We start from the raw sequence: 23,541 nt of genomic DNA on the forward strand, positions 1-23,541 counted from the left end.
TGTGGCCTTATTAGATAGCATCATTTTTCTACAGCATTAAGCAACGTGTCATCAATGGCAATTTTGGGGAGAGAATACATTTTCCCCAGAACAGTCTGGTAGAGCAGTTCAGTGTACAGCCCTTCTTGTATAGCCATCTCCAGGAACAATCTAGGCCTTCGAAAACCCTGCACCACAGGACTTTTTTACTTGGCGTTTTATTGTCTCATGTCACATGGGGGGAAGGATAGCTCAGGGGTTTGAGCATTGGCCTGCTGAACCCAGGGTTGTGAGTTCAATCCTTGAGGGGCCATTTAGGGATCTGGGACAAAAATTGGGGACTGGTCCTGCTCTGAGCAGGGGGTTGGACTAGATGACCTCCTGTAGTCACCTTCCAACCCTGATATTCTATGATTTCTATGATCTATGAAGCTCAAATATCTTAGAATAAATAACTCTGTCCAACCCACTTGCCTGGATTGAAAATGTCTGAGTGTTTACAGTGTTGTGTGATGCCCATGTCTGGTAGCATTCATGGGCATCATGATCTTGGTACATTTGTTGTAGCCTATGTCATAGTACTGTCTCCTGATAAAATCAGTCATGTAAATTTGTCTCAGAAATTCTGGCTGTCAGACTTCCCTTAGAGAGGGCCTGATCCTGCAAGGTGCTGAGCACTCTCTCCTACTAAAGTTCATGGGAGTTGAAAGGTGCTTGGTACCTTGTAGGAGCAGCAGCCTTAGAGCCCAATACTGCACCACTGATATTAGTGGGAGTCTTGCCGTTGATTTCGCTGGCTGCAGGAACAGATCCTTCCTAGCCCAGGTAGCCACACAGGTCTAGAAGGACAGGAATAATTTAAATTTTCCTCCTCCTTCTTTTCATATTTTTCTCATCATAATGTGTCTTGAATTCACCACGATAAAATTGCTGTGTCCAGTATAAAATCAGCGTGCAGCATAGCCGCTTAAAGGATTGCAGCAATTACCTTTAACATCCACCAAACCAAATGGAATGAAATGTGCTGCACGTTGCCATATTCATTATCTGTTATCTCTCCTGTAATAATTTCCAGACACTCCGCTTGGTTGTCATTTAAATGTCCTTCATTTTTGAAGAGTGGCATTTTTAAAAACTAAAATAAGAAAGAGAATACTGACAGCAAAAGCTGTTTAAATCATTTATTCAACCCCAAGTGGCCAGCATGTCATGATTATTCACTGCAGCATATTCTCTGCTGCTTTGTACAGTTCTGTTTGAAATGAGAATACTAGATTACACTTAAGTGACCCTTGCGAAGGTAAGATGCATCAAGAACAAAGGAATTGCCGAGGGTGATTTACTTAAACCGTGGTAGCTTTAAAAGTAAGATTGACGTTGGCCCTGAGGATGCATTCTTTGTCCACCCCAAAATTCCTAGGGCCACAACAGGAGTTTTAGGTGCAAAATGAATGCCAAATTAGGCCTTTGAAGTGTTGGTTTGTCTTGCCATGTCAAGCAGCATTTATATAAGGGAGAAAAAGATTGCAGTAGTTTTAGTGAAATCTCAGGTTTTATGCTGATCTTGTGCGGTGAGCTGAGGGGTAAAGAACGGAGTTAAGTGATGGACTCACGTCAGATGTGAACACAGCTCTGAAATCCAATACTTCTCTTTGTGAGAAAGGAAACCGCAATACAGCGCTCTGTCATAAGGAAATGGCTGCTTTTCCGAAGTCCCTTTAAGATGCTTGTGAGTATCACATCAGTGTACAGTATCTGAGCTCTCCTCCCTAAGGCCTCTGCATCAGCAGGCAGCTTTTTGACACCAACACGTTCCTTGAGCCGTGCACATCTCTCCTGCTGACGACACTGATGATGCAGGTGCACATGGGAGAGAGAGAAGTCAATTTCAAAGCCATTTATGGTGGTGCAGAGCTAGAAACAGCAAAAAAAAAAAAAAAAAAAAAGAAAAATTACATTTGCCGAGGAAGGGGAAACAAAATAGGTAAGTATATGCATTTCTATTTCCAAGCTTCTGCAGGAGGTGAGACAGAGTGGGGGCCAGGAGAGAGTTTGGGTGAGGGGCTGCTGCACACTATGGAGAGTAAAAGGGAAAAAAAGGGGGGTGACAAGTGTGTCCCTTAAATCTGGCTTGTATATCTGGGAAATGTAACTGCTTTGCATGCTGCTGGCTGCCACCTGATCTGCCCAATGCTCCTTTAGACTAGGAAATAGCGCTGACATTGATTCTCCTTAGGAGGCTCTTGTTATCGGTTAGCGAAATATGCAGTATTAGAGAGCGCTTAGTGCTAATTTAGGGAGCTTTCTCAGGTGGTGAGGGGGTCTTATTTCCCATCTGAATCGTTAGCCTCCTGGAATGATTGGCATCTATTTTGCAGTCTTGCTGTTGGCACAGCATCCTGTTTCCCAGGCGACAAATGGATTCCACCTCACAGCGTGGAATCTGAAGTGTGCAAGCCAGAGCCAATGGGTTTCTCTGCAGCAGGGATGCTATCTGGCTTTGCTCCCCAGTGGCCTGGATGCAGTCTCCTACTTGGAAAAACTGGTCAAAGTGCAGTAATGATCAGGCCATGTTGTGCCTTTTTTCTAGAGTGTAAGTCCCTCATTCCCACATCAGGCTGGTAGCCGGTGTACATCGCCAACCAGACTCCACAAGCGCCAGCGTCTGTGTGATATGATGAAGCGGCATTAGAAAGTTGGATACCAGTGACACTCTTTGACTTGGTGTCAGCTATGTTCTGTATCCCAGGCAGTAGTGCCCAGTCTCTCTATGGGTTGGGCTGTTCGCGTTGTGAGTTCCCATTCTGGGGAGCAGTATGACTGTACTGGCAGCTGGAGTTACTGCTCCTCTCTGGTTACAGTTGCTGCGTTCACCTCCTGACATGTGCTGTAACTCCATCATAACTCGCTGCCTCTTGTGTTGTATTATTTGAAGACTGTCATTCCCAGGCATTGCCTTTATGCTGTTGAACCTCTTGATCTGGGTGTAATTTATAATTTACATATAATTTACATACCTAGCTGATAGTCTGAGCTCTTTTTTAGCTATGGTACATAACTGTCCATCTGTGACTGGCCCAGAGCTTAGAACATGGGCACTGCGCGGCAATAACAGAGCATCTCTAATGGTGGGAAGTCCATCAGGGAAACACAGGATGTGTCAGACTGGATCAGACCAATTACCCATTTAGTCCAGTATCCTGTGAGGACCCTAGCGCAGCACCAGATGCTTCTTCACAGGAAGGTTAAAGTACCCTGCAGTAGGCAGAAATGGGATCTGCCCCAGGAGGAGATTTCAGGGCCAGAAAGTGGTTGAAACCTCCCCTCTACTGGGATGAGTAAGACTTTGTCTACACTTGCAACGGCATGTGGGGTGTATGTAGCTGTACACACCTCAGTGCAAGGCAGGCCGCGTCCACACTCGCTGCGAGGTGTAACTACACGTGGGAGTGAAAGGTTCAAGCAGGCAGCAGGGAAAGGCTGAGGCAGCGGGATGGTACACTGCTAAAAAGAGCTGGGTAGTGGTGGGTGTGTAGAGAGCCGTGCAGGGTACATACGCTAGGGTTCAGGCTCGTAGGGCGCTCTGCTCACCTGCACCATGCCTCCCCATCGACACTGTTATTTATACCCTTGCTAGTCGGGCATGCAGGGTCTGCACTCTGCACACCACTGCGAGTGTAGATGTACTCTGGGAGGCCAGTGCAGCCCTTAAAGCAGATGGTGCGGGCTTGGCAGGACGGCTGGGAGATGGTCTGATTCTGTGCATCCAGAAACCTCTGTGGGGTGGTTTTCCACAGAGATCTGGCCATAAGCTTGAAGCTGCCCTCGTCTCCTGAAAACCCCAAGGGAGGGTTACAGCAGCAGTAACCCCACCCAACTACTCATGTTGCAAGGTGTGTCTGACCCTTGGCTGCTGCCATAGGACTGGTGAATCTGGCCCTCTCTGTCTTTCATTTTAAAAATATGGGAAAACATGGTCAATGTCACTTTCTTATGGGAAAGACTACATGGAATTTGCAACCCAAGGGTCCAGCTGTTCCAGTGCGAATGGTTATTGCAGCCCTGGGGTTCTGTGTTTCTGCTAGAAACATATTTCACAGTAGCACTGAAATTCCGCGTAGACAGAGCAACGTTAAAAAACAAAACCTTGCTTGGCACTGTAATATGAAAAATATGGGACAGCAGTTGCTGTGAGCAGGATGAAAGCTGATGTTTTGCCAACCTGAAGTGTAAAGCTCGTGCTGGAACTGAGGCCTGAAGAATGGGAGCATTTGCCAAAAGGAAATGGAAGCGGGGATGGAGGGTTTCGGGGAATGCATCAAGGTCAGCCCTGCCAAAAAAACATCTCCCCTGTGGACAGGTCTGATTACGATAGTAACCGCATTAGTCCATGCAAAGTGCAGCTGGAGCCACAATTGGCCTTCTGTGTTAGATGGTTACTGAATAGCATCTCGAATGCACAGATCGGGGAGGTCTGGCTCAGGATCTGCCAGTTATGTTTCTGTTCCATCATGATAGGGGGGCCGCATATGAGGCTACATGGGATTTACTGGCCAGAGGGCTTTCCTACACATGGAGGTGAGAAGGTACAATACAGACCCCCCACACTGGAGTTTTTGAATGCAGCATGCTAAAAATACACTTTAGTATTGGACAGAGTGGAATCAAATCAGTTCAGGTTAAAATAGGGAATGTTTGCTAGGGTTAGAGGCCAGTGGTAGAATATATGCGTTCAAATCCCAGCAAGGTAGCAGTTTACTTCAGCTTTCCAAGGTCTATAATATTGTGTCCCAAATAGTTTCAAATGTAAGGGCTTTTCACATGAAACCATAGTACAGTCCATAAAAAAACAAAATCCTGCTTGTCCTTTATGGATCTTTAAAGTCCCTATGGGAATCTTTCTTGGCCTCTGTCTCTTTGTATTACATTCTCCTTGCTTCCCATTCTCTTGCGTACAGGTTGGTTGCCATCTTTTCAGCAGAGGTGGCTGCAGCCTGGTGGTGGCCTTTGTGGTTGTAACTTATAAAGCACTTTCGGATCCATGGGTAGAAGGATGCTGTTTGTTTGTAAAATACCATTGTTTGCACAGAGCGCACATGAGTGGTGATATGATTCTCTGGCTTTATGAGAGGACAGATGAGATCCCAAGGGGGGAAACAGGGAAGCAATCAGGGACTGCTCGCAGGAGAAAGCAGAAATATTAGGTTAGCGTTCTGCATATATTCTTATGGTGCACAGGTGGGAGACAGTGGTTCAAGTGGTCACAGCCTACACAAATGGCACTAGAGAGGAACTGGCCCCCCAGATGTTTTGCTGTTGTACAGGTGATCTAGTCACTTTCTATGTGTGTTTCCCATGGATGGTTTTTGGTCACTGCTTCTTCGTTCCCAGAGCAGCCTTGCTTCATCTGAGAGGACAGGACACACCATTGGATGAGTAGCTGAAGCCACTGCTGGGTGAAGGAGGAGGGTGATCACTCTGTAAGTAGTGAGGTCATTACTAAGCTTCCCTCAGCATAACCCTGCTGTGATGCACTTGGACTCAGCTGCCATCCAGGGGCACATGGATTGGTGAGAGTGCTACCTGCCAGCACAATGCATGGTGACGGGCAGTCGGGCTGCCTTGTGAGCACTCCTTTCCTGCCTCCTTTTCTTGTCTATATCGGCCTAAGCAGCAGTGGAAACCATCTTCGCTCTTTCATTTTTCCAGCACAGTATCTCAAGGAATGATGAGCCCTGACGTCAATGGGGAGTGTGTGTTTCATAGTCCAGCTTGTTTATTAGCCAAGGCTGAACTCATTCCCCTCATGCTGAACCTGCGTAAACTTCATGGCTCTGGAAGTTCAGCACAGGTTCAAATGTCCTCAGGTTCTTGTTCTGTTCGATTTGGTATAGGTGCTTATGCCGCACTCATCACTGTAGTACTCAAGCATAGAGTATTAAGCAATGTGACTAACACATGTTGTGTGTGTCGTGGTGTATCCATTCCCCAGGGGGAGAATTGTGTTCGGTGGAGTGTTCTGCTTTGGAAGTTTGGGGGCTTTTGTAATAAATATGTGCTTAGTAGAGAATGGGGGAGGGGAAGAAAGAAACAGCCCAGTGAAAAGACAGGGAGAGAGGGGGGCATAGTGGAAAACAAATTCAGATAGACTAGGTAGAAATGGGGGAAGAATAAGGGGAGAGATTCTGAAGGGAAAATACAGCAGATGCTATATATATCCCACCCACTTTTGCCATCCTAGCTCAGATGTGTGAGGCTTCTCTTGTACTTAATACAGAGCAGAGGACTAAAGTGGCAACGTGGTCCAGTGTCTAGAGCACAGACCTAGGAGGGAAGAGCCCTGTGTTCTGTTCCCAGCTCTGCTACTGACTCACTGTGACACCGTGGCCAAGTCACTCCACCCCTCTGCCTTGGTTTTTTCACCCCTCCCTTTGTCTGTTGAAGACATAAACTGTTCAGGGCAGGGACCGTCTTTCAGTGTGTGTGTGTGTGTGTACAGTGTCTGACACAACAGGGCCCCAAACTTGGTAATGTAAATAATCAGGACTCGCTTTTTTAATCAAGTTTAAAATCAAGATTTTGAAAAAATGGACTCACCATGAGAGAAAAAGAACACAACGTTTTATACAAACCCAAACTGGCTTTTCAAACCTCAAGAAATAGTTTGGGAGGTTCAGGGAATCCCTAGCTCCAAAAGTTCCCCTCTCTCCCCCGACGCATTTCTTTGGTATTTGGTTATTTGTGGGAATTTAGTCACCATTGTCCAGCCTGCCCCGAGCATGCATTCCTACTCGGTGGGTGGGAATTGGCATTCTTCCACAGCTAGGATCGGGCAAAATTTAAATGAAGAAAACTCAAGTTTTGGAGCAAAGTGTTAAATGATGTTGCTGATGCAAACAGAGCTGCCCCAGAGAGCCCTAAGTCACATGGGCATCATAGGTAGGGCATCCAGACAGTTACGAAAAGGTTACGGCTTCAGTCATGTCAGTATATAAGGCCTTGATTTTGCAAAAGGATACGTACCCATGCACTGTTCCATTGACTGGAATGGGCTCCAGGCAGGCAGATTCCTTTGCAGGATTAGGGCCCAGGACTAGAGCCAGCAACTGCTGTTGATATGAGCTTTGTTTGCAAAAAAAGGTTTGCCAGAAAACACTCTCCATGGCTTAAGCCAACCTCTAACTCTTGGAGGTCAGGAAGAAAGTCTCCGTAGGGTCGGGTTATGCCTTAACTACGTATGACAGAATTTCTTGCACTTTCCTTTGAAGCAGCTGGTGTCACCCACTGTCAGAGACAGGATACTGGACTTGATGCTTTATGCCTGTACGTGTACTTACGTACGTGTGTGTGTGTGTACACACAAACACACGCTTATATATTTAGTTAATAGATTAAGGGCCAATAGATGGCATTCAAGAATACATTCTTGGGTTTAGTAAAACAAATAAAATGACTTATCTGTGCAGCACTTTACACGGAGTTGTTAAGAAGTTGGTCCATTGGTTAATTCAGTGTGACAGTTTCTGTGTTGTGCATTCCACAAACCTGAGTCATTTGCACCTTGGAAACGCAGCCTCAGTTTATAACTGTTCCATCTTGTTGTCAGAATAGAGCTGTAAACGTTGCCTGGCTTAGCGCTGGCCTGCAGTGAGCTGGGAAGGAGCTTGCCATTTTCCCATTTGCTGGAACTGCCTTTCTCAGCTGAGCAATAAATCAGTAATTTCTGGCGCACGCAGCCTTGGGGAAGCCATGCAGTACTGTTAGTGCGTCTGCAGAAATGAGCAATTAGCTCATCTGCAGTCGAGCAGAGAGAGGGGAAAGATGATCCCAGCTGAAATCCTGTAATGGCTGGAGTCCGAGTGCTAGAATTTAACAAGACACTCCAGGTTGTGGGTTGGGTTGGGTTTTTTTGTTTGTTTTTGTTTTTAAATTCTTTATTAAGAAAACAAAAATGCCTCAGGTCCCTGAGGGAAATTGGCTGTCAAGAACTGAGAATGTTTGCTGGACTGCGACAGCTGTGAGCAAGCAGAATGGGATTTTGGGCACAGTGGAGACCAACATCTTCTCATAATCATCATATCAAGGGTAATGTCTCCTTGGGGGATGTAGTGACATCAGAACCCCAGGAAGAGATTATTCCTTTCATTTATGTGCATTTAGAGTCGGATCTTACAGCGCTTACTTACGTGAATGGTCCCATTATTGTCAACCAGAGGCTGGGAGTATTCCAGTGAGCAAGGGCTGCAGGATTAGGCTCTCAGGGCATGTAACTTCATTATGTATAGGATTTTTTTTAAATCTTCTCTGTCCTGCGTTCTTCCATTCTGAACCTTTTTTCCCCAGCTCTCTGTGTGTGAGGAAGTGTGCTCTACTGGTGGTAAAAGAAGAGTCTGAATCAGAAGTCATGGGTTCTAGTCCTGTGTCTTCTTCCACAGATTCACTGTGTGTCACACAACCTATGAGAGGATCAGTTTCTCCGACAGTAAAATGGGAAAAAGGTTTACTGGGCTTTTGGAGGGGAGGGAGGCTATGAGGCTTCATTAATGGAACTTATTTGAGATCCTTGGAAGAAAGGTGCCCTATAAATGCAAAGCATTATTTCTTCCTTGTGCTTCCCTCCACTTCCACTTTAAGTGTAACAGCTTTATTAAAAAAAGTCATTGCAGAAAAATTCTGGAATAGCATTAGAAAGCTTTGTGGTTCTGGTTGGGCGACAGCCAGCAAGGTCACAGGGCAGTCTGCTGTGGCGTGTTTGTGTGTGTCGTCGTCTGAGATGTGATCTCTTTTGAGGACATCTCTACTGAATGTATTTTTCTTTTTTTATGCCTAAATCCTATGGTGACAAGGTCAGTAGAAAAGCCTAGACAGAGTAGACCTGAATCTGCCTGCATGACTGGCAACACAGTGCAGCTATTTCCACAAGGCATCTGCTTTGGCCTACCTGGGGATTGGTCCTTGCTCAGGATGAGGATCCATAAACGTTCTGCAAAGCTCAGGCCCATTCGGCAAAGCCTCACTGACACGATCAGCTGCATTATCTTTGAAGAGTTGCTCATGCCAATGAAGCTTTGCGGGATTGGGCAGTCGTAGGGCGTGCCTGCCCTGTAGTACCTTCTGCTGAGTTACTATGGAGCTGCATGTACTCCCTCCCTCAGTTTCCCTTCTCAGGAAGTCAATAACTCCATTTTAGGTTTCAGAGTAGCAGCTGTGTTAGTCTGTATCCGCCAAAAGAAAAGGAGTACTTGTGGCACCTTAGAGATTAACAAATTTATTTGTTAATCTCTAAGGTGCCACAAGTACTCCTTAATTCCATTTCAGGCTCTTTTGACATGTGATTGAATAATACCCTTCATAGGGCTTATTTATTACCTCTTACCAAAAAGGGCCATAACAAAAAGTCCCAAGTAAACAAAAGGTGCTTCTGGCTCCCAGGGTTTCTCTGAAGCCTGTCATCTAGGTTGTTCCCAGTTCTCCTGGTTCAGGGTAGCAATGTACATCACACTTTCTCCTTATGGCAGGAGCACCAGCTCTCCTCCTGGAGCTGGGTGGCACGGTATCTCCCCCAGCTGGCACTACTTAATTCCCAGACGTAGTGGGTATGGCAGTCTTCTGCTGGTGTCTGCTTCCTGCAGTCTCAGGACCCCGCAGCGGCCTTCTTGCTCCCCACAGTGTCAGCAGGCATCTGCCCTGCTATGAGGGGGGGACAGCATTGACGCTGGCCCCTTCTCCCAGCTCATTCCTTACTGTCTGGGGGACAGGGCAGCCTTGCCCTGCCCTCTCTGTGAGGTTCCAGGCTCTTAAAGACCCAGTAACAGGATTCCTTCTAAGTGCTATTTCTTCTTGGGATCCCCTTTCTTCTCCCCCCATATCTCCTGAGGCTTTTATGTATCAGGGCACCCCCAAACTCTTAAAGGGGCGTGCCACGTGGCGGGGAGGACAAACTACCTAAATGTGACACTAACATTATCTGAATTGCAAGGGGGGGTTGTTAACTTGAGGCACATTTTGCATCCAAACACATGCACATTTTGCATCCTTAAATGGACCTGTCTCTACTCTTGGTCCTCGGCCACAGCCTCCCCCTCCCCACCCCCAAGTGTTAGTTATCGCTTGCTCACCAGTCTGGTGCAGGTAAGAGGACAGATGGCTTAGCTTTGGCCGAGTGCTCGCTGATGCAAACCAAATTGCTCTGGTAACCAGCTGATGGGTTTCAGACTTTAATTGAAGCTTTCAGTGAGCTGCTCCACAGTAAATAGCATTATGTTGACAAAAGCAGCCGGGTAACCATGGACAAAGGTTCAGGGTAGCAGAGTTCAAGCCTCTCATGGATGCTGTGTTTTTTTTATTTCCCACCATCATTCAGAAGTCCTTTAACATGGTTTAAAGACAGCAGTGCGTCATGTGAGCACATTAAACCCCTTTGTCCTGGAAAGCTGGAGCTGATACAGAGCCCTTTTGGATTCTTTGCTTGCAGCTGCCACAGCGTGTGTGCAAAGGTAGCCTAACCTCGAAGCTTCCTTTTGATCACTGTCCGGCTGGCATCAGCAGCAATTGTTGTAGGTCTCTCTTGCGTGGCAGGATGTTCATTTCCCTCTTTCTTCTCCTATATACGGCTTCACATCTGAATGGAAACCATTTCTGATTTATTTCTATCTGCACGGGAGAATTTGACGGCTGCAGAAGGGTTTGCATGGTAAGGTCATCCTGCCGAACAGTACACTCCCCTTCAGACTGCAACACCCACCTTTGAAGCCACATTGCTGTAAGCAGTCTGAGTGGGGGTGATGAAGGGAAGAAGAGCCGAATGCTGGGGGAGGAGTGGGTGCTTGGGATGGCCCAGCTGGTTGCTTTCTGTTGTTCTGTCATCCTCTGGTTTCTGCTTTGAATTTAATTTGCTTATTTCCTAGGACAGAAGTGTAAAATGTCAGTGTTGAAAACTCTTTGCTAAGCTTGCTTTGTTTAGGATGCTTTTCTCACTGTGCATAATTAGCCAGAAATTAGTAGTTTAGGGTTATCAGGCTGATTGATCAGCCTAGAAAGATTAGATTTTATTCACTGCTGTAGCCAGTCTAACAAAAAAGAAACTATAGAGAACCATTAAATAAATAAGTGAAATTAAAATCTCTATGGGAGCATCATGTTATGTTTCCTAAAAAAGACTGTAATGATAATAATTAAATGATGACAATGTGCTCTGTAATTTAGAAGCCCTAAAGGGCTGCTCCAAAGAGCTTTCAAACCTAAAGGTATTTACTCCGCTCTAAAATCTGAAATACGTTTAGTATCCAGAGTGGGGTTTTTTTCTCCTGTTTCTTTTACTTTCCAATATCTTCAAAATGCTTTGCAAGCCAGAGTGGCTGCTGTTGTGCTTGTTCATTTGTATAAATTTAATTAAAATGAAAAGTGCATTTAAATCACTGATTCGGAATAAGAACAGGAGTACTTGTGGCACCTTGGAGACTAACAAATTTATTTGAGCATAAGCTTTCGTGAGCTACAGCTCACTTCACTGGAATACTTCATCAGCCTGCGTATAGAGCACTAATGCCGTGACTCATCATTGTGAAGAGTCAAAACTTGGTATGTGAGATGTATTATCCCTTCTTTATTCTTCCCCCTTGCATTCTGCTACAATTGGGGTAGATTGCGCTCTTGTATTGAACATGAAAGCTGATGCCACAGCGGGAAAGAAGTGATTAATAAGCAAATAGCTACAGATGATTCTGGAAGGACTGCACTGTATTAATGAAGGGGCAAAATGCTGATTAACACATAGCAAAGCAGTTCTGAACGAGAATGCTGGAGAGTTGTCTAGATATCACATTTATGTTGCTGATATCTAGCCTACATACCAGAGTTAAATTCATAGTCTGCATTAAGGGAGTGATTTTTCAAAGGGTCTCTGTTGCACCTGCTAAATGTACGTGTCCATTTGTGAAAGTGTGTGTGTGCATAACTCTATGTTTTGTGTACAAACTGAGGAACTGTCTGTCCATGTGGTTTACTCCAACCAGAGGGAAAATGTATCTGGACTTCATTGAACACATCAGTCACAGGATCAGATTTGTAAACAGACATAAGTGAAAAAGGAAAATGATTTATAGCAAAAACTCCTGGGGGTGGCAGTTAGGTTCCAGTTGTCAGCTCAGGCTGTGTTCTTTCTGGGCCTGTGAATTGGAATAGAGATAGAGGATTGTCTGTCTGGGCTAATCGGTTTTGGTTTCTGAGGTATCCATCATGATGACATGGGGTGATATTTTTACTCTCCTCATCATTTTGTTAGGCTTTTAGAATTTTATCAAAATCTTGGGATTTTGGAGCATGGGGTTTTCCCCAAAGAATACCATATATGAACACAACACAGTCTATGCTATAATCATTCATGGGAGCATAGCTATTCAGAAGGCAAGAGTTGATCCTCTGCTGATCTAGCTGTGGTGTGTGTGTGTAAAACTAGTAGATTTGGAAGTGTGTGGAGATTACCAGGAACAATATAAAAGTCCACAGGGACAATCCATTGATTAAGGTATTAACTAGACCGGGCCAGAGAATGGAAATGCCATGTTATGAAGGATTTCAAGATTGATGACATTTTGTTTTCATCAGGAATGAAACCTCCAAAATTTTGAAATTCTCTGCAAAAGAAAGTTTCAGAAAAATTCTCGATTTGAGTTGATGAAAAAGGTTCATTTTGACAATATTGAAATGCTTTCTTTCAATTTTTACTTTTTTGTATTCTGTCATAAAAAATATTTAAAATGGAAAGTCATTTCAAAAGGAAAAAATGATTCTGTTTGTTCTAAAAATACTGAAACGGGATGTTTAGACATTGCTGGAACTTTTTCTCCCTTTTTTTCCCCCTCCAAAAAGAAATTCACGCGTTTTTGCAAAGAGTTTAGACTTCAACTGGAGTATAGTCTCCAATGGAAAATGGTTCCAGCAAAGTTTTTCTGACCAACTCTAGTTCTGAGTGAAGAATGCTGAGATTTTTCTAGAATCATAGTTCATCATTTGACTGTGGAGGAAAAAAAATCATATGTAGAGCAATAGCAGGGTTTTTTTTTACTATTCCTAGCAATTAAATGCAATTATTTACATTTTATTTAAAAGGACGTTTGGCTCTGAAAAGGGTACAATTGCTGTTATCTTCCACTGGGCTTCAAGGAGTGGGGCATTTGCAAGATATGGACGATTTGAGGCATACTTCAGTGAGAGATAGTTCATCTTCTGAAACTAGGGTTGCCAGGCGTCTGGTTTTCAACAAGAATGCCCGGTTGGAAGGGGACCCTGGCGGCTCTGGTTGGCAACGCTGACCAGGCCATTAGAAGTCTAGTCGGCGGCGCAGTGGGGGCCCGGGGCTAAGACAGGCTTCCTGCCTGCCCTAGCTCTGTACAGCTCCCAGAAGCGGCCACCAGGTCCTTGCGGCCCTCAGGCGCATGGGCAGCCAGGGGGCCTCTGTGCACTGCTTCCGCCCCCAGTGCCAGCTCAACAGCTCCCATTGGCTGGGAGCTGCGGGGGCGGCACCTGAGGGTGTGAGGGCAGCACGCAGAGCCTCCCTGGCCGCCCATACACCTAGGAGCTGCAGGGACATGGCAGTCGCTTCCTGGGAGCCTTGGTAAGCACCGCCAGGACCCCAGACCCCACCCCTTTGCCCCAGCCCTGAGCTCACTCCTGCACCTCAAACCCCTCATCCCTGGCCCCACCCCAGAGCCCCCATCCGGAGCCGCCCTCCATAGCCCCAACCCAGAGCCCTCTCCTGCACCCCAAACCCCTCATCCCAGGTCCCAGCCCAGAGCCCGCACCCCCCCAGCCCAGAGCCCATATCTCCCCCCTGTACCTCAATCCCCTGCCCCAGCCTAATGAAAGTGAGTGAGGGTGGTCAAGAGCAAGCAACAGAGGGAGCGGGGATGGAGCAAGCGGGCACTGGGCCTTGGAGAAGGGTTGGGGCAGGGGTGTTCGGTTTTATGTGATTAGAAAATTGGCAACCCTATCTGAAACCAAAGCAAAAATGTGGCTGCCATAACCTATTTCTTCCATGGAATTATGAACCCACAAATTTATACACATGGAGGTTGTTTTTCCCCCTTGAAAGAGCTTGAGCACTGCATTTTTCTTTAAAAAACAAAAACAACAACAAAAAAAGAAAAACCCACATCAAAGAAAAAGATGAAAACGTAAGAAGTTTTAAAATAGATTTAGGGAAGCCTCTCTTTTTTTTGCAGTTTCCTTATCATGACAGTCTCACAATGGTATCTATATGGTTGTTTATATTTTCTTGCAGAAAAAGATTTACAAGTACAAGAAAGTGCTTAGTAACCCAAGCCGTTGGGAGGTTGTTTTGAAGGAGATTAGGACACTGGTGGACATGGCGCTAAACTCTCCACTACAGGATGATTCCATCCATCAAGCACCGCTGGAAATTGTCTCAAAGCTGCTCTCGGAGGTAAGATCATGAGGATGTTCCCATCTTGTTGCTTTCTCTTTGGAAGAAACCAAACATTTAACAACCTGTCCCCATCCCAAACTTGTAACTTGGGTTCAAAAGTCTGCCCTCGAATATGCACTGTAATTCCTTTTGATTTCAGTGGCCCACTACCTAGGTGTTCATAGTCGATAACTCATTCATTATGGGTCTGATCCATAGCCCATTGAAGTTAATGGCAAAACTCCCATTGACTTCATTGGGTTCCTAGCTGGGCTCTATATGTATGTAATAGACTATATCATTCTCACAATGGATCAGTGGGATGTGAACACTGATACGTCTAATAAGCAGCTCTTTTCTTATTGCAATTTCAAATGGAGATATCAGAGGTTTTAGCCTCCCCCGTATCTGTGTCAAATAGGTGGTCCACTTCTGGGCAGGTTTGATATCATTTGTCACCATTTTTATTTGCTAGCATTTGGTGCTGTATTTAATCTGTTGCTCACTTTGAAATGGGTTTCCTTCTTACTCTTAGCACCTGTTCTCTGGTTGTTTCAGTTCCACTACAAAAATGAAATGTGATGCATATCAAAATTTTGTATCTGTTGGGTAAAGGGTGTGAAGGGCAGGCTGCATTTTTGTGCTCATCTGTGATGAGGAGAAAAAGAGCTGCTTTTCCTTTGGTGCACTAAGATTGCGGCGCTATTGTAACCTCATAGCGCCTTGTGGAACACAGAGAACATAGGGAAATAGTGTATTGGAGTAAATTGATGCAGCTCAGTTGACTTAAGAGCTGCTATATGGTATATGCTGGGGGTATATTTGGCTCCATGTTAGTAGGCAGGAATTACAGGCAAACTGCTACAGTTAGTCCTCCAGCCATGGCAGAGAGCGGCAAGGAAAACCTTTTATTAACTCGGTCTGTGGAATTGAAAGCATGAAATTTAGAAAGCATTTTTTAAGAAATACCTCCCATTAGTTCAGTCTTCCCATTAATTGGTATCTCAGGGAGCATCAACATTTAGCAGAAACTTCCTGGCTGTAAATCCAGGGGTCATGATCCTGTAGGTGCTGAGCACCCCTTTTTGAGAAATGGAAGAGAGCATGGTCCTTGATAGTAGATGATGTATTAGCATTAAAGGAATAGTTTTAGCATAGATGATAGCATTAAAGGAATGGTTTTAATAGAGCCTGATTTTATTCCTGTTCGTCAGTGATTGCAGAATTGGACCCTGGTCCTTGTTCATTTGCATTGGCTGAGGTGTGTGCATTGATCGTGTCAGTTTCAAAATAAGGTTAGCTCATTGATTTCTTCTGTTCAACCTTTTCAGAACACCAACTTAACCACTCAAGACCATGAGAGCATTATTGTGGTGAGTATCCTTATGTCAAGTTTTGGGGGTCACTCTGTGTTTCTGATCGTTTCATTTCGCCCTGGTTTTGGCTTCTATAGTGCTTGCTCCTGCCCCATTGACATGAGTGGCAGCTTTACCATTGACTTCAATGCGTGCAGGGTCACACCCGTTTAACCCATTCACTTTTTCATAATTCTATTGTCCCCTTTTTCCTGTTTGGTATAAATAACAATAAAAGATCCCTGATTAATGTGTATAAAACTCTGTAGAAATTTTTAGAATGAATTGTCTCACTGCATGGTTGCACAGTGCAAATGTTAACATCTGCACCTGCCAAATTTGGCCCCTCGCAACCTGTGGGTGCCAAGGTTTTCTCAGGGGCTAGTGTGCTGTTGTACTTTTGTGCACACTCAGGCTAGACTGTGGAAGGTGTGTGATCATGTGTTTGCCCTTGCAAATGTGGGAATGTGTGTGTATGCTTTTACCCATGTACACAAGTGGATCTGAAAATGCTTTCTTCAGTTTTCTCTGATTTACCTACAGTGCATTTATTTGGATATATAAATAAGTGAAGCAAAAGGTAGCCTTCCTCCCCATGCAACCAAATATAAAATGTTAACAGTTTATCAGAGGTAAAAATTGCTTCCCATTCATTGTAATTTAATTTCAGTTGCTGGCGATTTCTAGGAGATTTTCTTAGTAATCTAATCTAGTACTTCACCACCACCTGATCATATTATGTCCATCCATGAATCTTCCTGCAAAACAACATGACATAAAATGTAGCTGCCACTAGGTGTGAATTGCACTCATCTCCTGCTCAGGACTCCACTTTAGCTGGTATCAGTCATTATGATAAGCTTCTCAAGTGGCAGTCTCTTTGCTCTGAAGTCCACTATGGATTTCGTTTTACTTCAGTGCTAAGGTTAATTCAGACTTCCTGTTGCCAGTCAGTGATGATTGTTATTTGGGGGAGGGGAAAAAAAACTTTGTGTTTAAAAAAAACAAATAAAAAACCCCAACTATTCTGGCTTTTATCCAATTCTGAAGATTGTGCCTCAGTTATTAACAGAAATACAGTTTCTGGGTTTTTAAAGCCCCTTGCAAATATAGCAGCAGCCTTGCATTATTCTTGTTATTTATTTGCTTAGTAGTAGTAGGTGGTGGTGGTTGTTGTTGTAAATATTTGTGGCCTCAGTGATTTACCTGTATAGATAAAGCCATGTGCCTTGCCCTAGATTTAGCTAACAGCCTGATTCTCATTCCAAATTGTCGGAGAGTAACAAACCATTTCTCTGCCTGGTTTAGATCCATCTCTTTTGGGGTGGAGTGGGGGTCTGTGTGGAATGTATGTGAATTTAGTTCTGGTGAAAGGTAACAGATGGGCAGCCCTGCAGAGCAAAGCTCTCTCTTTATCCACAGGACAGGCATAGGTTGAGCAGAGGAATGCAGGCTTCCCCCACACTGTCCTTGTTCCAGAGAGATCACTGACTGGAGAATCTCCATGGCCCAGTCAGATCTCAGCCTCTCTGAGACTGCCGATTCTGGTTGTCTCTTTGTGAAGTGGACATCTGTACACTAGGGTCTGGACTGAGATGACAAAGCTTATTTGATGCAAGCCACCAAACAGCAATTCCATCTTCAACTGCTATGATCTGATAACCTCTCTGTCAACAGGCAGGCATAAAACCCTCACCGTGACTTTGTAATACAATTTATCAGAGGGATGGAGGAGGATGGATGCTATAGCAAATTATTATAAAGATAAATTCAGGTAGAGTCCTTAATGTAGTTAACTGTCGAATATGTAGCAAGGATATTATAGTCCAGCTGAATATTACAGCAAGAGTGCACCATTTTTATAGTACTGTAGTAAGAATATATTGCTATAGGGCCATGACCAGTGAAGAAATAAACAGCTGTAGGGAGGGGAATTGCACAATAGCCAGCTTTAGCTGCTCCACTGTTATGTAAAATCTAGGCAGCTCTTTGCAGATGTGCTTGGTTTTCATTCCAGAAATTCATGTTAATCTTCTCCTATGGCTGAGTGGGTGTTGTGATTCATGGTGATTTTGATGGGCTAATTTGAACTGATCTCCTGTGGGAAGATTTAAAAAAAAAAAAAAAAAAAAAGAAAACCAAACAGGCTGCATTAGCAAAACCCCCAAATGCCATCCAGGTAGAATGCCTGTTGTTCAGAAGTTTAATACACAAATGCCCTAGTTGCTCTGTTGAAGAGTTTTTTACTTTTTAAACTGGTACTGGGAATCCCTTATCCCAAGATTGAAAAAGCCTAAAGGCATCATCATGTACAGAGAATGCATTGTTCTAGTACTGCTTTCTAATTTACAAAGGAGACAGCAGCAACATAATTTCATTACACTCACAGTGGCAGGTATGACTTGTAATATATTTACAGTACATAACCACATCAAGTTGCTTAGTGATGGAGAAAGAAAGGCTGACCTGAACTTTTGGAAAGTTAGACTCATGTTTTTTATAGAGCGTAGTTCCACAAAAACAGTAGTGTCATTGTGGTGATCTTGGTAAAATGAAAGGAAATCAGTCATTCCCCGCAAGCGGGGCCTGTTTTGTACTGGGTGGTAACGTCCGAGCATGAACTATATGAATTATAACGTGAAAGACATAACGTGTGTGAGTTTAAGTATATTTTAGAACCCTTTACATAAAGTGGCACTGTAATCATGAGTCAGATTCATCCCTAATGAAATACCTCTGAAATCAGTGAGTCTAATTCTGCTCTCATTCACGCTGGTGTAAAATCTGGAGTAACCTATTGTCTTCAATGGTGTTACTTTTGAATTTACGCTGGCGTAACTGAAAGCAAAATTTGCCCTATGGGCTTATAACAAGGATGAATTTAGGCCCATAATTTAAAAATAAAACAAACCCTAGTTTCCTTATTAACACTTGGGAAAAAACAAACCACACTTCTACTGGTGGTAGATTTTGTTCCAGAAAACAGAACAAAACCCCCTAAAATCCTAAATATGTAACTTAATCCTGAGAGGGTCCAATTAAACTTAGAGACAAGGTGGAAAAGGTAGTATCTTTTATCGTAATGCTATCTATAATGTCGATACTTACCATGTTGTGTTTTATTGTAAAAGATATTACCTCACCCACCTTGTCTCTCTCTAATATCCTGGGACCAATGCTGCTACAACAACATTGCATTAGACTAAATTTACAGTCACCTTCTTATCCAGGTCTCTGTTTTAAAGAATTTTAAAATATATTCACTCACATTCTTTTATTAGGGCTGGCCTGTGTGATGAAGTCAAATTGAAGTATGCTAACTTTTTATTTTCAAGGCAATTGCACCTTTGCTGGAAAACAATCACCCTCCGCCTGACCTCTGTGAATTCTTCTGCAAGGTACTAAGAACAGATTCATTGTCTGAAGCCTCATTGATGTTTTCTTTTTTGTTGTTTTTCTTAACCTCTTGAACTGATCCCCCCAGTTGGTTTCTATGTTTGGTTGATGGCCAGGAAGATCTCTGTTCTTAGTGGGCCAGACTGTAAAACAGTATTACATGTCGGGAATGTGATCCTCAAACTCTGACACACAGTGATGTCTCGTATGTCCCGTCGCTAGCGTAAGTGCCACTGGAACCAGCGCGTTCTGATGGATCATAATGTGGGGCATACACTACACTGTCCTCTTCCTGAAAGGTTGTGTGTGTGTTACTAGGATTCTGGACTTGAGATCCCAAGGTCTTTGAATTTGAAAAAGCTGCTATAATTTTAATTTTCCTCTCTAAACTGATTGATATTTCAGTTTAAAGTCTAATTGCTGACAGTTGGATATATGCTTTCCATCAGGTCCCCTTGATTACCGGATAATTCACTTGTAAGGAAAGACTGTCAGATTGGCAGATTCAGAAACTTATCAAAGTCATTCACACATTGTTATTAACCACCTGTAGGGCCAGTGCCTGCCCTCAAGGACATGTGCATCTAAAATCCCAAATTGGCTCCTGGTGACTAAGGGCAAGTCTACACTTAAAATGCTGCATTATTTTGCAGTAGTGCTTTAATGAAGACGGTGTAAACTGACGGGCGACAGCTCTCCTGTTAATTTAATTAATCCACCTCCCCGAGAGGCGATCGGTATGTCCGTGGGAGAAGTTCTCCTGCCAACGTTGTGCTGTCTACATGGTGGGGGTTAGGTCGGTATAACCATATTGCTCGGGGTGTGTGGATTTTTAACACCTCTGAGCAACATAGTTACAATATACCGGTATAGGTCTGTAGTATAGAACAGACCTAAATATATTATTGATGAATGTTGTAGTTTCAGGTTTTATACAGTGATTTGGTAAAGGCTAGGGCTCCTCCAAGCTCCATATGTATTTATGGTTTCTCATTGCAGCACTGCAGAGAACGCCCTCGGTCCATGGTTGTCATAGAAGTGTTCACACCAGTGGTACAGAGAATCCTCAAACACAACATGGTAAATGTCGATGTATGTATGTATTTGGTTGGTTAGGAGAGCAGTCACTGTGACCCCTTACATATGAACTGGCTATATTTCTTGTCTATAATGCACCCATCACCATGATGCCTGGTCACTATATGCGTGTACCCTTGCGCAGGGTAGCCATGCACTACATCTAAGGTGCTTACTTTGGGCACTCAGGCTGAGATTTTCAAAAGCATCTAAGCTAGATAGACACTAAACTCACTTAGGTGCTTTTGAAAATCCTACCCCCAAGCCTGAAAATGTTGACCTCTCATTTTTATTTGTATGTAATTATTACAAGGCATGTCCATTAATACCGGGAAGTGCAGCCATCTCAGATGGAGCCCAGTAGCTGGTTATCACCTCCCAGCAACACTGAGGACTGCCTGTCTCGTTCCAGAACAAGAAAGTGCTTTTATGAGCTCTTTGAAGGGTATGAGCGCTGCTAGTACACTTTCTACTTTGCATAAGCAGATTTGATTGCCCAAAGCTGCAGTTTGCTAGGATCCCTGGAACGGGTTTCATGCTTTTATAACTGCACAAAGGGTTTGTTTTCATTGTTATAATTATAGATGACATCCACAGCCTTTCTGGGTCACAACATACATCCCAAGTAAACATTTCTTCTTTCTTATTTATACAACTTCTTTAACTCCTCGAGTTTTCAGAACTAACAAACCAACCAACCCGACAGGGCCGAAAGGCTGTGTTCTTGGTCCTGCGCCCGCTCTCTCCAGACGTGTCATTTTTGAATATGCCGTAACCTTCAATAAAATATTCTGTACGTGTTGTTCTTGGATTCCAGACCATTAAAAATACTACTACCACCACCAAAAATAAATAAATAAAATCCAGTGCTCTTGTGGGGTCTCAAATAAAATCTAAATGCACAGTGCGCTGCTTGTATTTGGTTAGCTTAAGAGAATTGCTCCTGTTTACCATACTTAGCATTTGCAGATTGGAACTCAACATGCCTTTTTACCACTGGGTGTAATTGAAGAATTTACAGTGTGAAATATTAATGGGAGTGGATTTGGGCACTTTACTGCTCTCTGGGGAATTATACTCTGACTAGTCTCTTTAGACTGCGTATGTGTGTATATAAAAACGTTGTCTTGGGGAACAGAAGCAAAGAGCCCAGTGTTAATTTCATGGCATTAGCAAGCCACTTAGAAATCCGGTGAATACTGGTCTGGGAGTCGGGAAACCTAGACTCTCTTAGTGGCTTTGCCGTTAATGTGCTCTGTGCTCTTTGACAAGTTGCTTCAAGATCTGTGCCTCAGTTTCCCCCTGTAAAATGATACTCCTCTTCTTTTGTAAAGCATTTTGAAATCTATGGGTGAAAAGAACTATAAAAGAGCTGCTGGTTGTGGTGTTGGCCACAGCATTTTCGTCTGCCTGTGATTGCAAGGCAGTGGGCCCAATCCTGTTACATATTGAGTGCTGGGCAACTTCAACACCGACTGACTTCCAAGAGATGCTCAGCTCTTTGCTAGATCAGACTGTGTTTGCGTGTAAGCAGTTTTGGGTTTGCTTTGCTTTTTTTCCCCAGTTGACGTGGACATTAGGCTAAACGAATCCATTAAGCTGGCCTAACGTAGTGAACAGAGAAATCTGTGAATAGCTCCTAGTTGAGCGCTCTGGTTTTGGGGGGTTTATAGCAATGCTAGAGAGTACGTTGAATAATTTACATTTTATGTACATAAGACAACTAATTTTATCAAGGGGTTGTGGTGCCATCACTGGGAGATGAGCTGTCATGTTTTTACTAATGTGACTGGAGCCAGAGAATGGAATTCCAGACATACTGTGATACACGGTGAAGCTGGGGGTGGTTTGCAAAGGTTTCCAAGTCAGCATCTGTCTTTGACCACACTTTCCCCCTCCAAATTGCATCAGACCATACCTTTCAAAGCTTTCCCCTTTGGACCAGCTTATAAAAAAGAGGGCTCGAATTTTTAAGACTGAATGTGATTATTTGCTTGAAAAGTCCTGACAATTACACGCTCAACTGACTATTTGCATGCTCAACTATTGCAAATGGAGTAATTAACCACTGGAACAATTTACCTAGGATATTCTCCAGCACTCAGTATTTATCTCAAGACTGGTTGTCTTCCTAAAAGATATACTGTGGCTCGAAAAAATTGCACTTGAGTGTGCATGTGCAAATTGGAACTCATGTATAAGTACTACGTTTTTACATGGAAGGTCATCTTCTGCATGTACACACATATTTCAAAGATGTATTTTGGGTGGCAGAATTTGAAAATATGGCATCATTTTTATTATTTATCTGTATGTATGGTCAATGAACAGTGGTATCTGCCGTTCTCTTGAAGATGTCAGCATAGTGATTAAATGAATTCAAATGTCCCTGGGCTGATCTCTGTTGAAAACACACAGTTTTAACATACATTGCAGGCATGTTTCAGCGGCTTCACTGAGTGTCTCCTTTTTGGACAGGATTTTGGGAAGTGCCCTCGGTTGAGGCTGTTTACTCAGGAGTATATTCTGGCTCTGAATGAACTGAATGCCGGCATGGAGGTGGTGAAGAAGTTCGTTCATAGGTTAGTAACAGTTAATTCTATGGAGTATTCTCCAACCCTGTAAACATATTCCTCTTTGTGGCTGAGATGAAAGACAGGAAAAAGTATAATTTTCCTTGTGGATAACCATGGAGTGGCCAATGTTTGCTGAAACGCTGTCGGTGCTAGCAAGCACCAGGAAAAACTAGAGGTTCATCAGCACAAATTTTCCCACTGAGGGCCTGATCCTATGCCAATTGAAGTCTATGGGAAGACTCCTCCTGATTTCAGTGGGCTTTGGATCAGGCCCTTAAGTGAGAACTCTTATCTAGTGTACAGCTATTTGTGAACCTTCATGGTAGTTTTTCTTCAACGGGGCTACGACAGTACTACAGTAAATAAACTCAGGAGCAGCTTGATCCAGTTCTCAATGCAGTCATATTCAGTGGGAATTTCTGGGGTTAAATCAATCTTACTGAACTTCCCCGAATCTCTGTCCCCTGTTCTGGGACCCCTCTTTGCCTAAAAATGTTATCACCTAGAGACACCTTCATTACAGTAATGTCGCCTTTAGGTTACTTCCTCCCACCCCCATTGTTTCTTTTTTATTTTTCAGCATGCACGGTCCCACTGGACAATGCCCCCATCCCAGGGTCCTGCCGAATCTTGTAGCTGTCTGCTTAGCAGCCATTTATTCTTGTTATGAGGAATTTATCAACAGGTCAGTTTGACTTTTCCAAACTATGTTCTGCTCATTTACAAACACTGG

General features: G+C 43.7%; 1 protein-coding gene across 5 annotated transcripts in view; it reads left to right on the forward strand.

The window, feature by feature from the left end:
- The window catches only part of CMIP (c-Maf inducing protein), a 168,413-nt gene that overhangs the window by 111,795 nt on the left and 33,077 nt on the right, over positions 1-23,541 (forward strand). For 2 of the 5 annotated variants that reach the window (XM_077831130.1, XM_077831131.1), the window contains exons 4-9: positions 14,261-14,422; positions 15,736-15,777; positions 19,095-19,157; positions 20,155-20,235; positions 22,669-22,814; positions 23,389-23,493. In XM_077831130.1, the coding sequence (XP_077687256.1) occupies positions 14,261-14,422; positions 15,736-15,777; positions 19,095-19,157; positions 20,155-20,235; positions 22,669-22,814; positions 23,389-23,493 (599 nt within the window). Of the gene's footprint in view, positions 1-10,581; positions 10,673-14,260; positions 14,423-15,735; positions 15,778-19,094; positions 19,158-20,154; positions 20,236-22,668; positions 22,815-23,388; positions 23,494-23,541 lie in introns of those variants that run through there. The other 3 variants (XM_077831132.1, XM_077831133.1, XM_077831134.1) reach the window with 2 other exon arrangements.

The sequence above is a fragment of the Eretmochelys imbricata genome, chromosome 12 (genome assembly GCF_965152235.1).
Source record: "Eretmochelys imbricata isolate rEreImb1 chromosome 12, rEreImb1.hap1, whole genome shotgun sequence".
Lineage (NCBI taxonomy): Eukaryota > Metazoa > Chordata > Testudines > Cheloniidae > Eretmochelys > Eretmochelys imbricata.